Here is a 17,685-nt window from a genome sequence, read left to right on the forward strand (position 1 = left end):
GAACTTTGTTAGCAAGACAAGCCAGAACTTTTTCTAAAGGATCATACTTGGCAGAGTTGGTCTATCAGCAGTTAGACAATTACATTCTTCTGTTAAGTACCCAAATTAAATGATGGAATTTCCAAAGTATTGAAATTTGAATTAAATGCTCTGTCTAGTTAGTGTATACACACACACACAAACACAGAATAAGAGAGAGAGAGAGAGAGAGAGAGAGAGAGAGAGAGAGAGAGAGAGAGAGAGAGAGAGAGAGAGAGAGAGAGAGAGAGGTTTTAGTTGTACTGTATTTATTCATTAAGCATGTCATTGAGCCTCTTTCCACTGAAAAGCGTACCTCCAAATCACAATTTTAAAGCAGACTAATGCCATCAGAGCAAATTAAGTGCATATTTTAAACAAGTTAGAAAGAAAATTAAACATTATAACCAGTCAGAATCCAAATGAAACAAAATAATTCTCTCTGCTACGTTTTTGGGAAAAGGTAAGCAGAAATGAGAAAATAATGTTGGGTAATTTTTGATTTTTCTCTCTGCAGTCTTCTCTATCAAAACACTTTTCACTTCCTACAGGACTTTGCATCCTCTTAATGTCATATTATAAATCAAGAAAACTCAGGATTTTAGTTTTATATGGTGGCCATAATTGCATATAGTAAGAGAAAATATTCTATATAGCTGTGTGGAATTATTTGTGGTCAGTGCTATGAAAGCATGATGGCATTCAGTTGTTTTAATTAACTAAAGAAGCCAATAAGAGAGATGAATTCTCATAAATAGCATGCTTTTTTAAAAAAACAAACAAACACCAAAATCATGATTTCTCCCACCAGTTTACAGAAACTTGTTTGTGTCTTCATCTAATAATTTTCCTTTTTTCAGCATTTAACTTAGAGGTCAAGGAACCAAAACAAAGATGTTTTTTCCTATATGTGTGTGGTACAACTCTGTAAAAAAAACCCAGCAGCTAGCTTCTTTTATAATAAATATGATTGTTGAAACTGCATTAGATGGAACTATCTGGGAAATTGTTAAATCTTAGACTAAATCCACAACTCTACCCATGTTTAGGTATTTAATCTGCATCAACCAGTTATGAGTGTAGGGCACTTGACTCATCAGAAGCATTGTGTTTATTTTTGATTTATGGCTATAGCTAGTCCTAATGTACTCTTAAAGCAAATCATGCCCAGCACTTCCTCATTTACTTTTGCATTCAATACTGACCAAACAATATCACTGACCAAACAATATTACTCAGAGGTTCTTAGGGTAGCAGGGGACAGTCTATGTTTGTTCCCCCAGACATTGCTTAAATACATTCTCCAATTGGCCCTAAAAGCTCAGATGTGCAGTTAATTAACATCAAGGAGTAAGATCTTTGAGTTAAGCTCAACGTCTGATTACTATGTTCCTTTAAAAAAAAAGCAACAATATAGACATTGCTTTTTTCCTGACAAAGGTAGACTTGTAGAAATAATGCTTTGGATGGACCTATATTTAAGACATCTCTTAAGGTTGGAACTTTTACATAATATATTGGTTTCCATGACTTGATGTTTTGTACTGTTGAATTCTCTCCCTCTCTCTCAGCAAAAAGCAATATTCCCAGATGTTTTATTCAACATCCTTCAACTGACATCAAGCCTTTGACCTGTTGCTAATATCTTATGATTTCATTTTCATCCCTCCATTAAACTGAGCAGATGAAACATGGGACTCATATAAATAAGGATTAGGGTGTGATTATTTACATTGTCTACTGAATACAAGTGGGCTAAGAACAAATTGCTTCTGGTTTACCGGTGCATTGGCTCCTAGGAACACTTCCAAACAAGTCGCTGTAAAGTAGGAAGTGAGCACTTTTTAAACTTGCCTACCTGCACGTTCTTGTATTTCAGCATTTCTGTGGTTTCATTCCACTCTCCATAAAGATACAGTTAAACTGTATGGATCTTAGTTTTATCTTTGCTGGTGTTTCCAAGCCTCCTTAAGATAACCACTTTTTTATTGCTTCACTGACCCAAGTGTGCCAATAACTGCTCTGTTGTAACTTGTACAACTTTGTGAGAACTTGCAGGAAGTGAATACACACCCCTACTTCACCGGGTGGAGCCTCTCATTCTGTACCTGATTAAGAAAGCACTTACAGCAAGGATAGGAAGAACACAGGGAACCTAAAGAAAATGCAGAGTTTGGGGGCTACTTTACTCTTCACCATGTCCAGCTAAGAGACTTTGTGGATCCCATTTTAAAGAAATTTAATGAAAGGACTTCAAGTGGCATTAAAAGGAAAAACATGGGGATACTATATTCACAGGTAAGCACTTCTGTAGCCATTTATTCCTATGTAAACGGGCTCCAACGGCAGCTATTACGCACTGCAGCCAGGTTGATACGTTTCCAAAGGGGTTGCTTTTGCCTTTACAAAATTCAAGCAACTCTTATCAAGTTTGAGAAATTGCATCTTTATGGGGAATCAGTTGTTAGTGGAGTAATCAACAGTGGTCCATTGAAATAGGAATTGAATTGAAGTTATGAGAGAGAAATATTTTAAACAGGGTTGTGTGGCTTATGGAAATCAGAAAATGTGGCCTGGGTCACATCTCTTGATTGTGGAGTTTGGAGCTGTTGGTTAAAGTTGGTGGTTGAAGATACAGCAATGAATGTTTTGTCAAGTGCTTGCTTGCTACTACTAAGAAAAAAGCAGATTTACCTCCTCAGTATCTGTTTAAAATAGTGAATTAGAATTATAAATTAGTTCTAAAAACAAATCTAGTCTTTTTGAGTACAAGAATGGGAATTAAAATAGAGGTAGATATTTAAAGCATATGCCAGGCTCTAAAATAGGCCAATCAGGACAGAACATGTGCAAAGCACTCTACCAGGAACAGCATGTTGAACTTGAGTTAGCAAAGAAAAATGTGTAAATATAATAATGAAAGACCTTGCTTCAACACACTAACTGAAGTTTCCAGTTTACATAAGAAAGTATGACCAGTATCTGAAACAGAAACTTTCCTTGGTGATTATAGGTATACTGCCAAAACCTCTTCTAAGTTCCTACGTCTACATTTAATTCCATACTTGATCATGTGCCATCTAGTAGGTGTCTGTTAGGCATATGGTGTTAGCCTACAATGTTGGGTTGAAAATATATTAACCATAATGCTATGTCTTTAAGAAATTAATTGGCCAATGGGTGTGTAAGTGTTCTCATGGCCATAAGAGGAAGCTAGGAACGTAGCTTCTCTCTCTCTCTGAATTCACTGATCTCTACTATTACTGTTTTTGCTCTGCTGTTGGTTTACTACTGTTGTAAACCTGAACTGTGTATTGACCTCTGGACTGGTAAGAAGACTTTGTATTTTGGATTACTCCTTGGACTGTTGCTATTGTTTATGACCTGGACTGTTTATTTTTGACTGTGCATTTTTGTTCTTACACCACCTCAAAAGTAAAATACTTTGTGCTTTTACAACTCAGTGTATTCTTGTGTGACTCTTGCTGCTCTCAGTACCCTTCCTTGTCTGTGCAACTCTTTGGTAGCACAAGGAGATCTCTGCACAACAAATTCCTTGACAGTGTCCATTCTTATCAACCACAATGATCTATTCCTGATCCTTCAAGTCTTCCAATGGTGCACCCATTATTGCTATAACTGAGTCTTTCCTTATCCCCTTCTGACTAGTTGTCCTCTTCTCTTTCTTTCTACCTTTCCCAGAATTATAGACTTATCCAGAGCAATGTCTTTGCATAATGTTTGCATATTAACATAGATCTGCATAATTTGTAGCCCGGTCATTTGTGCTTCAGGTGAGGACTCTGGCTATCCATGATATATTTGCAAAAACTATATTTGTCTATCCCTGATATTCCCAGGAATCCTCTCCAATAATACAGTCCAAAGGATCCTTCCTTGTCAAAATCACTTCCACGGAGCCTTTACTGATTATATAAGACTGGGCTGCAATTCTAAGCTTAAAGAATAGTAAACCGGTATGCGTATTTTGGAATTTTGTAATGGTATATGGCAATGAACTTGGGAGAAAGGAGGAAGAGCTGGAACTTATACAGTGGTCTGATAAATTAATTTTTAGTCTAAAAGAGGAGAGATAGTGTTAAGTAGTGGGCTCTTTGGTGCAGGAAGGAAGACACAAGGCTGAGTACAGGATAACACATACTTTATTCTTGCTCGAACTGTACTGAAACTTGGCTGCAACCAGCCACAATATATAGTCTAGCCTCTAGGCGGCAGCCAATAAGTTTGAACCCATTCTTGCCGCCTGGGGCTAGCCAATTGCAGGATAGGAGACAGCTAGTCTGGGTTACTGGAGAGCCGTTAGCTGCTCCAGCAACGCACATGGTGTATCACCACAAGCCCAGTACATAACAGATAGTAAAATAATCTCAGAAGGAACCATCCATAGTTTTTAGGAGAGTGAAAGAGAGGGATGGAAGAGGTACTTTCAAACTTGCAGGATTCTGGTAATACAACCTTACAAAATAAAGGTAAAGCTAAAATTCCTGGCTGTGCTTCTTGCATGGATTATCTCACAAGGCTAACAGATTACAATTCTCTGTCATTGCTCAAGAAAAATGAATTTTACATCAAATTTAGGGAGAGAATATTACTATTTTAAAAAAGTAAATAGAGAATTTGCAACTTGGATTCCAATCCCACTTATCTATAAACACACACGGGTTTATAGTATAAGCATATCCAGTTGAACTGCATTCCGTTTCGGAAATGATTTGGATTACTGAAGCCTTCATCCGGGTTATTGTAACTTTTGTTCATCCACTGTCTTGAAAGGCAACATGATACTGAAGCACAATCATCCTGATGAAACTACTGCATATAAAACATTCTCAGGTAAAAGAGAAAGTCAAGATGACTGACTGGACAGCCATTTGTATGAAATGATACAGGGCAGGCCGGGTAGGCAACCTTGGCTTTTTTATGACTCGTGGACTTCAACTCCCAGAATTCCTGAGCCACCTATGCTAGCTCAGGAATTCTGGGAGTTGAAGTTCATGAGTCATAAAACAGCCAAGGTTGCCTACCCCTGGTACAGGGATTCCTGCCTCAGCAGGGGGTTGGACTAGATGACCTCCAAGGTCCCTTCCAACTTTATTGTTATTGTTATTTATGTGCCCTATAAATTAGAGGGGCCCACACCTTGCCAGGAAGATGCCAGAATGATGAAAATTGGCTTGTGTCAACATAGTGCAACTCCACCATTTCATATTAGTGTCATGACAAGCCACACTAATACATTTTGGAGTGGAATTTATTTTGCAACATTAGGATATATATTTTGTTTCTTTGGGGCTTTGCCATTCCCTCCCACTCTCCCACAGCCCATGCCACCAATATACTGTATCTCTATACAATGGTATAAAAATACCCAGGATATATGCTACCTTTTTTTTCTTTCTGTAAGAACACACCACTGAAAAATGCTGCCCCTAAGCAGTGTCACCAATTCATTTAGTTATTTACAGCTGATCCTTCAGAAAAATTATCTACTCGACATACGACTGCAATTGAGCCTAAAATTTCTGTTGCTAAGGGAGGCAGTTGTTAAGTGCCCCATTTTATGACCTTTATTGCCAGAGTTGTTAAGTAAATCATTGCAGTTGTTAAGTTAGTAATGTGGTTGTTAAGTGAATCTGCCTTTCCCATTGACTTTGCTTGTCAAAAGTTTGCAAAAAAAGATCACATGACTACGGGACACTGCAACTATCATAAATATGAGTCAGTTACCAAGGGTCTGAATTTTGATCATGTGACCATGAGGATGCTGCAATGGTTGTAAGTGTGAAAAATGGTCATAAGTCACTTTTTCCGGTGACATTGTAACTTGGAATGCTCACTAAATAAACTGTTGTAAGTTGAAGACTACTTGCATAGTGCAAAATGAGATAACGCTACTCTAAGAGGATGGAGAAGGAAAACAAGAAAACAAAGACACAGGTTCTTAATTCTTGTTGGGATCTTATAATTGCCTACACAATGGCTGGACTGAAAGTTATGACAATTGACTTGAACTGAAATAACCCTTGATTCCAGATGATGACTACATGTCTGAGTTACAGAAACGATTTGCCATTGTTTATTTCAGGATATATCTTTGTCCTCCCAATCAACTGTATATTCTTGGTGATTTCTTGATGGTCACTCTTCCAAACACTAACCACATCTAACCCTGTTTAGATATCTTTTTTTCAAAGTCATCTAAGTGCTGCCATTTGCATTAGTTAACTATGATGGACCTCACATCATGATCAGTTTTACAGTTTGCAATAGCAATTATTCACCAAATGATTCAAGAATTTTTATTCAGAGAATGGATACTAAAGCACGAAGATCTCACTATATCCTGTATATTGGACTTAACAGTTGGGGAAAACAATTCAGGGAAAAACAAGAGTGATTCGCAACTCAGCAGTCCTTGAAGCTGTCACACCAGTAATTTCAGATGAACATAACTGCAATCTATTAGCGCCCCTTTGTGGATTGAATCTGAAACTGCAGTCTTAATGCAACACTTATTCAGGTTATCCCTAAATTGTACACTTTAAAAATAAACAAAACTATTTTACTTTATTTTAACATGTATATAGATTTATTTATTACAAATTTGTGTCCAGTGTGATGCCTGTGTGTTAATTCTCCTTTGATGTTTCCAACTGATTTATTTTAATTTTAAATAAAACAAAACAATGAAATGGAAAGAGCCATTTTTTATTTTTTGGATTCTTCCTCCTCCTCCTCCTCCTCCTCCTCCTCCTCCTCCTCCTCCTCCTCCTCCTCCTCCTCGTCTTCTTCTTCTTCTTCTTCTTCTTCTTCTTCTTCTTCTTCTTCTTCTTCTTCTTCTTCTTCTTCTTCTTCTTCTTCTCCTTCTCCTTCTCCTTCTCCTTCTCCTTCTCCTTCTCCTCCTCCTCCTCCTCCTCCTCCTCCTCCTCCTCCTCCTTCCAATATTACACTTATATCTTTGAAAAGCAACGTGGTGTCTGGATTACAATAGTTCCATTTCATACAGGTACATGTTGTTAGAAATCTCCAGTTTGTTATAGCCAATATTTTCTCTCTTTTTTCCTTAAATACATATTGTCTCTTATCTAAATTAACATACTTTTTATTTTATCTATCAGTTATTTAATGGTTTCCTTGCATTTCTCAATACTTTTATATGTTTTATTTATTTTAACATTTCATCTTTAAGACATCAATCACCTTATAAATTTTTCCAGCTTTAATTTGCATTAATATTAAAGTTAAATGTTTGCAGTTTGTCATTTTCACGTTTCTAGGTGACCCCACTTCCCTTTATCACAGTTTTCTCCAGTGCCTAATAATATAGATACACATTCTATCTATCTCATTTCCACATCAACAGGTTAATAATACAATATAATATTCTTGTTTTCATTATAATTTCCACATACTATAAATTCAATAACCAAAATTTCTCCCATTTCAACATTTAATACTTAGTTTCTCTTCTCCTTTATATCTGCTCTCTCGTGCTTAGACTTATAATTTTATTCTTATCACTACATCTAAGTATATTAGTTACATTATATCACTCTTAACATACAGTAAATGCATCTTAGTCAATTTCATTTAAACTATTCAATATTTCAATTTAACTGTTGATATTCAAACATTTAAGTTTTTTTAATTAGCCACTATTTTTATCTGCACATCAAAACAATCTCTCATAATCCAAGTATAATCCTGTCTATTTAGATATTTTCCATTTCAGGCCTCTTAAATATGTCCATTCTTCTTCAATCTTATTCTGGCTTTCTTCCTTTGCCATGTCATTCTCTCTTTCTTTGCTTCAGGGTCATCAAAGAGTTCTTGTGTTGTAGTATCATATTGAAATAAATCATATTGAAATCTCCATTTTTGAAGGGTTGAGGGCTCTGATAGAAATACCAAATCTTCTCATTATTTTCTCCTCTTGGTGTAATTGTCCTGGACTGTCCATTTTTTCTTTCATCTGTTTCTCATTTTGATCTTCAAATTCCTTCTGCTTTATGTAGCAAATTTTTCCTTCTATCCATTTTGTCAGGTTTGTCTCTGAATTTTTTTCTTGTCTGGGCTTGTTGAATAGTTAAATCTTCTGTCAGGGTATTTAATTGTTCAATTTCTTCTGTTATGTTCTGTCCCAATAAATTATTAGTTATAGTCAGTATTCTGGATCAAAAGCCATTGTACTGTAATTAATCCCTTGTTAAGACTTCTATTGTCTATATAAGCAGATGCCATTACCATTAACAGCTCTCTCTTCAGATAGTTGAACTCATGAAAACACTTTTATCATTTAGAAATACCTTTATTGCTTGTAGAGTAGGATACAACAGGTGGGGTGCGTTAAGATGATGTCTGAAGCATTTCCAAGGTCAGAAAATGGTAATACTCCCAGCATCTGCACATGTCTGCTGTTATCACATGTTTGCTGGTTAATGGAGAAGGAGAAGTCTCCAGGGACAAAGGAGGAGGAAGTCCATCCCAGAAAGGGGAGGGAAGAGAAAATACATCATAGGGTAGGAGGGTCTGACTGCCCACATTGTAATTTCTCCAAAACAGCTACGTGGTGGCAGCACACTCCCTGTCTGGTATTACATAATACCACCATATGAAATCATATAACGGTAGTTATACAATGCAAATACACGTTTGTGGTTTGCTTGTTGTCATAAAACACCTGAAAAATATAAGAGATAAACCTGAGATACTGTATATGAGAAATAAACGTGCATACATATAAGACATAAAACCTGAAAGATATAAAATCAACATGAGATATATAAGACATAAACCCTGAGAGATATAAGAAATAACATGCATACATATGAGATATAAAACCTGAAAGATATAAAAATCAACATGAGATATATAAGACATAAACCCTGAGAGATATAAGAAATAACATGCATACGTATTGCAATAATAGGAACTGCCATTACAGGCTGCAAATAGTATAGATTAAAGTTCAAATAACTTTTCTTCTTGGAGTCAGGATCCAACCAGGAAAGCAACGAGTTCAGTCTTCAAGGGGCAAAAGCAGGACAAGTTCTGTGATGGGTCTGATGAAGGTTTTTATGGTGCCTTGTTTTGCGACCTTTACCTCACGTACCTTCCCATCATCGCTAAGAATGGCCTTCTCGATAAGTCCCATGGGCCACTCAATTGTTTGAACTTGTTGGTCCTTGAGCAGAACAAGGTCTCCAACCTGGAGATTAGGGTACTGATTTTTCCATTTTCTGTGACTTTGCAAAAGAGAAAGATATTCCATCTTCCATCGATTCCAAAAGCAGTTGGCGAGGTGTTGTACTCTCCTCCATTGATCATAATACAGATTTCCTGTTCCAAAATCTCCAGGTGGAACAGGAACAGATCCGAGCTTTTGAGTGAGAAGAGTAGCTGGAGTGAGGATGGTTGGGAATTCTGGATCTGTAGACACTGGAACTAGTGGCCTTGAGTTGATTATAGCAGACACTTCTGCTAATAAGGTGGTCAAGACCTCATGAGTGAGCCTTGTGGAGTTCAAGTCCATTAACATAGAGTCCAATATTCTACGTGTAATTCCTATCATTCTCTCCCATGAGCCGCCCATGTGGGAAGAGTGTGGAGGATTGAAGATCCAAGTACAGCCCTTTCCAGCTAAAAAGTCCTGGACTGACTTATAATTGATTTCTAATTCTCTGCAGGCTCCAATGAAGTTAGTTCCACAGTCAGACCTTAATGACTCTGCAGGTCCTCTTATGGCAAGAAATCACCTTAGAGCATTAATGAAACATGAAGTATCCATGGATTCCAAAACCTCAATGTGTACTGCACGCACACTCATACAAGTGAACAGCACTGCCCAACGTTTGTTATTTGCTTGGCCACCATGTGTTCTACACGCTGTTACCGACCATGGGCCAAAAACATCCAGACCAACATGAGTGAATGGTGGGTCAGTGCTTAGTTTGTCAGCTGGCAAATCTGACATTTGTTGTTGCTGATGCCTTCCTCTTAATTTTCGGCATTGAACACAGCTGTGGAGTATAGCTGTAATCTGTCTTTTTGGTCCTACAACCCAGAGGCCTGCCGCTCTTATGGCGCCTTCTGTGAAATGTCTGCCTTGGTGCTTAACCTCTTCATGGTGGTAGCGTATGAGCAAGGTGGAGAGATGATGGCGACCAGGTATAATAAGAGGATGCTGTTCTTGCTCTCCCAATTTGGCCTTATTTAAACGTCCACCAACCCTTAGCATGCCGTGAATGTCTATAAATGGGTTCAGGTTGGCGATTAGACTATTTTTTGGCATGTTCTGCTTGTCATGGATACATTTGATTTCTGCGCTAAAGACATTCTGTTGTACAGTGTATAATGATCAACTCACTTCTAGCTATGTCTTTTGCTGATAGAGGGTTTTTACACAAGTGCCAGCCTTGACATTCAGTGTCATTAGACTTGGTGTGATAACATTGTGCAATGTGAACTAACCTTGCAATGGTGCGTACAAGCCTTGTCCACTTGGAGAACCGTTCAAAGTGTTGACAGTCCATGATGGGTCTCTGCTCAGATCTGGTGAGAAGAGTCTTGACTTCAGAACAAATCTCTGGATCGTCATCAGGATCTTGAAGATCGAAGGCCTCACCTGTGCTTTCTTCTGTATGATCAAGCAGGAAGTTAGTACTTGTTAACCAAGAGGAACTTGCAAAGGCACTTGCCGATAGTGGCCTTGTAGCATGATCTGCAGGATTAAGTTCTGATGGAATGTAATGCCATTGTTCAGGCTTTGAGGATTTCCTGATCCTTTCTACACGATTGCTGACGTAGACATAAAAACATTTTGTCTGGTTGTATATGTAACCCAAGACAACCTTGCTGTCTGTGTAAAATTTAATGTCATGTATGTGAATGTCCAGCTCATGCAATATAAAGTCTACAATCTCAACAGCCAATACAGCCCCGCAAAGTTCAAGCCTAGGAATCGTGTGCTCAGGCTTGGGTGCCAACTTGGCTTTGCCAAACAAAAACCCTATGTGGGTCCGGTTTATAAAGTCTTTTACCTTGAGGTAGGCAACAGCTGCTATGACCTCAGTGGATGCATCTGAGAAAATGTGAATTTCCCTGGTCTGACTTGCTGTAAGGGAGACTGGAGTGTAGCAGCGTGGTATGTCAATTCCATCTAAGGCATGTAGAGATTGTTTCCAGGACTCCCATTTTGGGAGCTTGTCTCTTGGTAATGGTGTGTCCCAGTCTTTAGTAGACTCTGAAAGCTGTCATAGTAAGGATTTACCTTGTATGGTGATGGGAGCCACAAAGCCGAGTGGATTATATAGGCTATTCACTACTGACAAAACACCACATTTGGTGAATGGTTTATCAACAGAGCTGACATGAAAGCCAAAGGTGTCGTTTGATAGGTTCCACCGTAGACCCAAACTTCTCTGTTCGGGGTGTGTGTCCACTCCCAGATTAAGGTCTTTAAATCCTTTGGCATAATCACTGGGCTGGAAGGCTTTCATAACTGCAGCACTGTTTGAGGCAAATTTGTGGAGTCTAAGATTAGCTTCAGAAACCATACTTTGTGTTCTTTGGAGCATGTCTATGGCTTTTTCGTCTGTGGGTAAGGATTTGAGTCCATCATCCACATAGAAGTCCCTCTCAACAAAATGTCGAGCATCTGCACCATAGTCCTTCTCACCTTCAAGAGCAGTCCTTCACAGACCATATGTTGCAACAGCTGGTGAGGGACTGTTTCCGAAGACGTGTACTTTCATGCGGTATTCGGTTACTTCATTGTCCATGTTGTTATCATGGTGCCACAGAAGTTCCTATGGTCTTCTCTTACTTTAAAGCAATGAAACATTTGCTCAATGTCAGCGGTTATGGCGACGGGTTCTTTTCTGAATCTCATGAGTACACCTACAAGGTTGTTGGTGCTTGATTGCGATTGTTTGGGAGTCTGGCTCTGGTAGAATGAAAAGGTAAAGGTGCGACCCAGTTAGACATATCTTTGGAGAATGCAGTGTCCATCATGTTGATGAATTCTCTGTCTTCAACAGACATGGCTATTCTGTTGTCATCACGTGTAGTATGAAACACTGTGCTGCCTAAGTTGTCATCACAGGTGACGGAGGTAAAATCAGATACCTGGATGATGTCAAGAGGTTTCTCCTTCACTTCATAGTGGTGAGGACATTGTCTGAAGTGAGATGCATGCCCATTGCTTAAAATGTTAGTTTTAAAGGAGTTGAGCTCAGCCAGTGTGTGCATCCTATTTAAGCATACATCTCCCACTATTACCCATCCTAGGTCAAGACTTTGTGCATATGGGGCATCGTCAGGTCCTTTGCACTGCTGGCGTATTCTATGAATCTGAGAAAGTCCCTTCCCAGCAAGACTAAGATGTCAGCATTCATGTCCATTGGCGGAATCTCCGTAGCCAGGTGCCTTAAGTGGGGATGGTGATACACAGCTTCTGGGGTGGGAATCTCTTCCATGTTGTCAGGCATTTGGTCACACTCAACCAATAGTGGCAACGGTATGCCCTTAATCTCTTTGATATGAGAAATCATGAACCCATCAGCTCTTCTGCCAGGAGTCTCCACCTGACCAGAACAGGTGTTGAGCATGTATGGTGTTGCATGTCCTTCTATGCCAAAGATATCAAAGAATGTGGGTTTGACCAGGGATCTGTTGCTCTGCTCATCTATTATGGCGTACATCTTGACAGCCTTTTCGGGTTGACCCTTTGGATATATCTTGACTAGCCATATCTTGGCACAGCATTTATGAGTGAAATCTTTCCCACACACTTCGGTGCATGAAGATGACACATTTGTAACTGGAGTATGACATTGTCGCTCCCCGCCATGGTTTGAAGCAGGGTTGGATGCAGGTGGTTGCTGTGGATTGCCTGGAAGTGGAGCAGGATGCATAGCTGTAATGTGCTTGTCGCTATTGCATTCTGTGCACTTGACACAGGCTTTACAATCTTTAGCAAGATGGTCATATGAAGCACAGCAACTGAAGCATATTCTAAGTTTTTGGAGAACCTCTTTCTGCTCTTGTACAGTCATTGCTCTAAGATGACGACATTTCCTGAGAGGGTGAGGTTTTTTGTGAATAGGACACTGATGATTAGGATGTTCATCGCCACAAGCTGAAGCACTCCGTTGAGCAGGGGATGGTACAGGAGGAGAGATGTCCGTCTTTTTCGTAAACACAGCTCCACATACGTTTCTGTGTTTAACTGTGGTGTTAACATACCTTGATGTTGATGATGATGCAGCAGGCATGCTGAATTGAGGGTGGTTGAAACTGGGATCATTTCCTGTCCAGGTGTGTCTGCCGGTGAACCTTGATGATGTGATGCTGCCACCACGTGGCTGTTTTGGAGAAATTACAATGTGGGCAGTCAGACCCTCCTACCCTATGATGTATTTCCTCTTCCCTCCCCTTTCTGGGATGGACTTCCTCCTCCTTTGTCCCTGGAGACTTAACATGGGCTCCCAGCAGACATGGATTCCAGATCCACGTGCAGATGCTGTGAGTTATTACCAACTTCTGACTATTCTGGATCAAAAGCCATTGTACTGTAATTAATCCCTTGTTAAGACTTTTATGGTCTATATAAGCAGATGCCATTACCATTAACAGCTCTCTCTCCAGATAGTTGAACTCGTGGAAACACTTTTATCATCTAGAAATACCTTTATTGCTTGTAGAGTAGGATACAACAGGTGGGGTGCGTTAAGATGATGTCTGAAGCATTTCCAAGGTCAGAAAATGGTAATACTCCCAGCGTCTGCACATGTCTGCTGTTATCACATGTTTGCTGGTTAATGGAGAAGGAGAAGTCTCCAGGGACAAAGGAGGAGGAAGTCCATCCCAGAAATTTGAATTTGAATTTATTAAATTTATATGCCGCCCTTCTCCCGAAGGACTCAGGGCAGCTCACAACAATAAAAGTTAAAAACATAAAATAAATTTTTTTAAAAAAGAATTAAACAATGAAGTAAATACATAACAGTAGACCCAATAAAACCAAATTTAAAACTACAGTCAGTCCAGGCCCAATTGTTGAAACATCCATGTCTTCAGGTCACGGTGGAAGGACTGAAGGTCAGGGGCCATCTGCAGCTCCCAGGGCAGTTCGTTCTAGAGGGTCGGTGCAACCACAGAGAAGGCTGTCCCCCTGGGGGTCACCAGCCAGCATTGCTTAGCTGACAGCACCCTGAGGAGGCCGACTCTGTGGGAGCAAACCGGGCGATGGGAGGTTGATAATGGCAGCAGGTGGTCTCACAAGTACCCCGGGCCTAAGCCATGTAGGGCTTTAAAAGTGATTACCAGCACCTTGAATCACACCCGGAGGACAACCGGAAGCCAGTGCAGCTCACGCAGGAGTGGTGCAACATGGGAGTATTGAGAAACTCCCATAAGCACCCGCGCGGCTGCTATTGCACCAGCTGAAGCCTCCGGGTGCACTTCAAGGGCAGCATTGCAGTAATCCAGGTGAGAAGTGACAAGGGCGTGGGTGACTGTGCATAGGGCATCTCGGTCCAAAAAAGGGCGCAACTGGCACACCAGGTGAACCTGTGCGAAGGCCCCCCTAGTCACAGCAGTTAGATGATCCTCGAAGTTAAGCCATGAATCCAGGAGGACACCCAATTTGCGAGCCCTTTCAGATGGGGGCAATACCTACCCCCCATCAAAAGAGATGGAACATGTTGGACAATACGAGATGTCGGTATCCACAGCCACTCAGTCTTGGAGGGTTTCAGCCTGAGCCTGTTCCTTCCCATCCACACCCGCACCGCATCCAGGCACCGGAACATCACGTAAAGGGCATCACTGGGTTGGTTCAGGGTGGAGATCAACAACTGGGTATCATCTGCATATTGGTGATACCTCACCCCAAAGCCACGAATGATCTCACCCAGCGGCTTCATATAAATGTTAAACAGGAGGGGGGAGAGAACCGACCCCTGAGGCACCCCACAAGTGAGGGGCCTTGAGGTAGATCTCTGACCCCCTGCCAATACAAACTGCAAGTGGCCTGAGAGGTAGGAGGAGAACCACCATAAAACAGTGCCTCCCACTCCCAACCCCTCAAGCCGCCGCAGCGGGATACCATGGTCGATGGTATCAAAAGCCGCTGAGAGGTCAAGTAGGACCAGGACAGAGGAACAACCCCTGTCCCGGGCCCGCCAGAGATCATCTACCAGTGTGACCAATGCCGTTTCCATGCTGTAACCGTGCCTGAAACCGGACTGGTATGGGTCCAGATAGTCTGCTTCATCCAGGAATTGTGGAAGCTGACGTGCCACAACACTCTCAACAACCTTTGCTACAAAGCGAAGGTTGGAGACAAGACGATAGTTATTCAAGGAGGCTGGGTCCAGAGCAGGCTTCTTGAGAAGGGGCCTCACCACTGCCTCTTTTAAGGTGGAGGGGAAGACACCCTCCATCAGTGAAGCATTGACAACTGCCTGGAGCCAGCCCCCTGTCACCTCCCCAGTGGCCAAAACCACCCAGGATCGACATGGGTCCAACATACAGGTTGTAGCGCTCAGTCTACGCATAATCCTGTCCACATCATCCAAAGAAACAGGGTCAAACTCACCCCAAATAGTATAACCAAGACCTGTTCTCTCCACTCCGCCGGATTCCACCCAGTCGGAGTCCAAACCAGTCCGGATCTGAGCAATTTTGTCCTGCAGATACTGTACAAATTCCTCAGCCCTACCCTGCAAGGTGTCATCCCTCGGTCGCTGATTTAACAGTGAGCGGGTCACTCTAAACAGGGCAGCTCTGCGGATGCAATGAGAGCAGAAAAGTAAACATGATTTGCCACTTCCATCGCCACTAGGTAAGACTTAAGACAAGTTCTTAGCCATGTTCGATCAGATTCGGATCTGCTGGACCTCCAACAGCTCTCTAGGCATCTTTTCTGGCGCTTCATCTCCCAGAGCTCCTCGGTAAACCAGGGGGCCACCTGGGATCTGCGCTGGGTCAGAGGCTGCAAAGGCACAACTTGATCCAAGGCCCCAGCGGCAGCCCTATCCCAGGCTACCACTAGGGCCTCAGCAGAGTCGTGGGCAAGGGAAGCAGGAAAAGTCCCAAGCTCCGTCTGGAACCTCTCGGGGTCCATCAGGCACCTAGGGCAGAACCACCTGGTTGGTTCTGCCTCCCAGCGGCAGGGGGTGGCGTATTGGAAGTCTAGCCGGAGAAGAAAATGATCGGACCATGACAGGGGTTGGATGGTTAAATCCCCCCTACCCAGATCATTAATCCACTGTCCAGATATAAAAACCAGGTCGAGTGTGTGCCCTCCATTATGGGTCAGGTCTTTAATTACTTGAGTCAGGTCCATGGCTGTCATGGAAGCCATGAACTCCCGAGCCAACTCAGACGCCTCACCCGTGGAAGGCAGATTGAAATCCCCCAGAACTATAAGCCTTGGGAACTCAATCGCCAACCCAGGCAGGACGTCGAGGAGCTTGGGCAGGGCCGATGACATGCAGCTGGGAGACAGGTACATAATCAATAGGCCCAACTGAACTCCAAGACCCCACTTCAAAAGGAGAGACTCACACCCGCCTATCTGAGGGACAGTGGTCACTTGCGGACAAAGACTCTCCCTAATAATAACCACCACCCCACCACCCCTGCCCTGGGCCCGCGGCTGGTGAAGCACCCGGAAGCCCGGTGGGCATAGTTCCAAGAGGGGGACACCCCCCTCTTGGCCCAACCAGGTCGCTGTGATGCAGGCCAGGTCCACGTTCTCCTCCTCAATAAGATCATATATGAGGGGAGCCTTGTTCACCACAGACCTGGCGTTGAAATAAACCAACCTGAGCCCAGGGTCCTGCAATCCTATGCCCCCAGGGGAGCAAGAAGAGCCATGAGGGCAGGAACAGGCCACCGCTTGAAGACAGCGGTGGCCTGTTCCCCGAAAGCGATGAAGCCCTCTGCTCCCACACTCTCTGCTCCTCCCAATCACTGTCAAAATGGGAAGACCCTCCTCACTCGGAGCTGAGTCCACCCCCAAACCCCTACTCCCCCCCGCCGTCCGATGGTCTGGACTGCTGTCCAGATTGAACTCCCCCAAGTTCATTCCGGATCCCTTGGGCCACCCCCCTCCCAGATCCCCTTAAAATTTTATATAAAAATCTAGATAAAAATCCCCTCAGACTCTTCTTTGAGGGGAGGGAAGAGGAAATACATCATAGGGTAGGAGGGTCTGACTGCCCACATTGTAATTTCTCCAAAACAGCTATGTGGTGGCAGCAGTCAGTGCTTTTTTTCTAAAAAAAAAATAGGTGCCAGAACTCTCATCTTGTTAATCTTTTATTTATATATTTTTTATATATTTATTTATATAATTAAAAATTATGTATTCAATTCTTAACATAAATTTAATTTATTGTATTTAAGGCAAATGTTCATAGTAAATTCCAAAGTTTTGGGGAAGAAACCAAGAGTTAAATTTAAGATGCTGCAAGATGCTAGGGAAAGAGAGGGACTCAAGGTGCCTAAGTTGAAATTGTATTATGATGCAGTGGTCATGACATGGGTTAGCGATTGGCTTAACTTAACTAATAAAAGAATACTCCACCTTGAGGGTTGGGATTTGGTATATGGATGGCATGCATATTTGCTTTATGA

At 41.7% G+C, this 17,685-nt stretch overlaps 1 protein-coding gene across 1 annotated transcript in view; it reads left to right on the top strand.

The window, feature by feature from the left end:
- Window positions 1–2,057: 2,057 nt before the first annotated feature.
- ANKRD22 (ankyrin repeat domain 22) overlaps window positions 2,058–17,685 on the top strand; it is a 50,701-nt gene continuing 35,073 nt past the window's right edge. Inside the window, exon 1 of the mRNA XM_081329612.1 lies at window positions 2,058–2,316. Within this exon, the coding sequence (XP_081185738.1) occupies window positions 2,296–2,316 (21 nt within the window). The 5' untranslated portion in view covers window positions 2,058–2,295. The remainder of the gene's footprint in view (window positions 2,317–17,685) is intronic.

This window comes from Vipera berus (genome assembly GCF_964194415.1).
Source record: "Vipera berus genome assembly, chromosome: 5".
Classification (NCBI taxonomy): Eukaryota; Metazoa; Chordata; class Lepidosauria; order Squamata; family Viperidae; genus Vipera; species Vipera berus.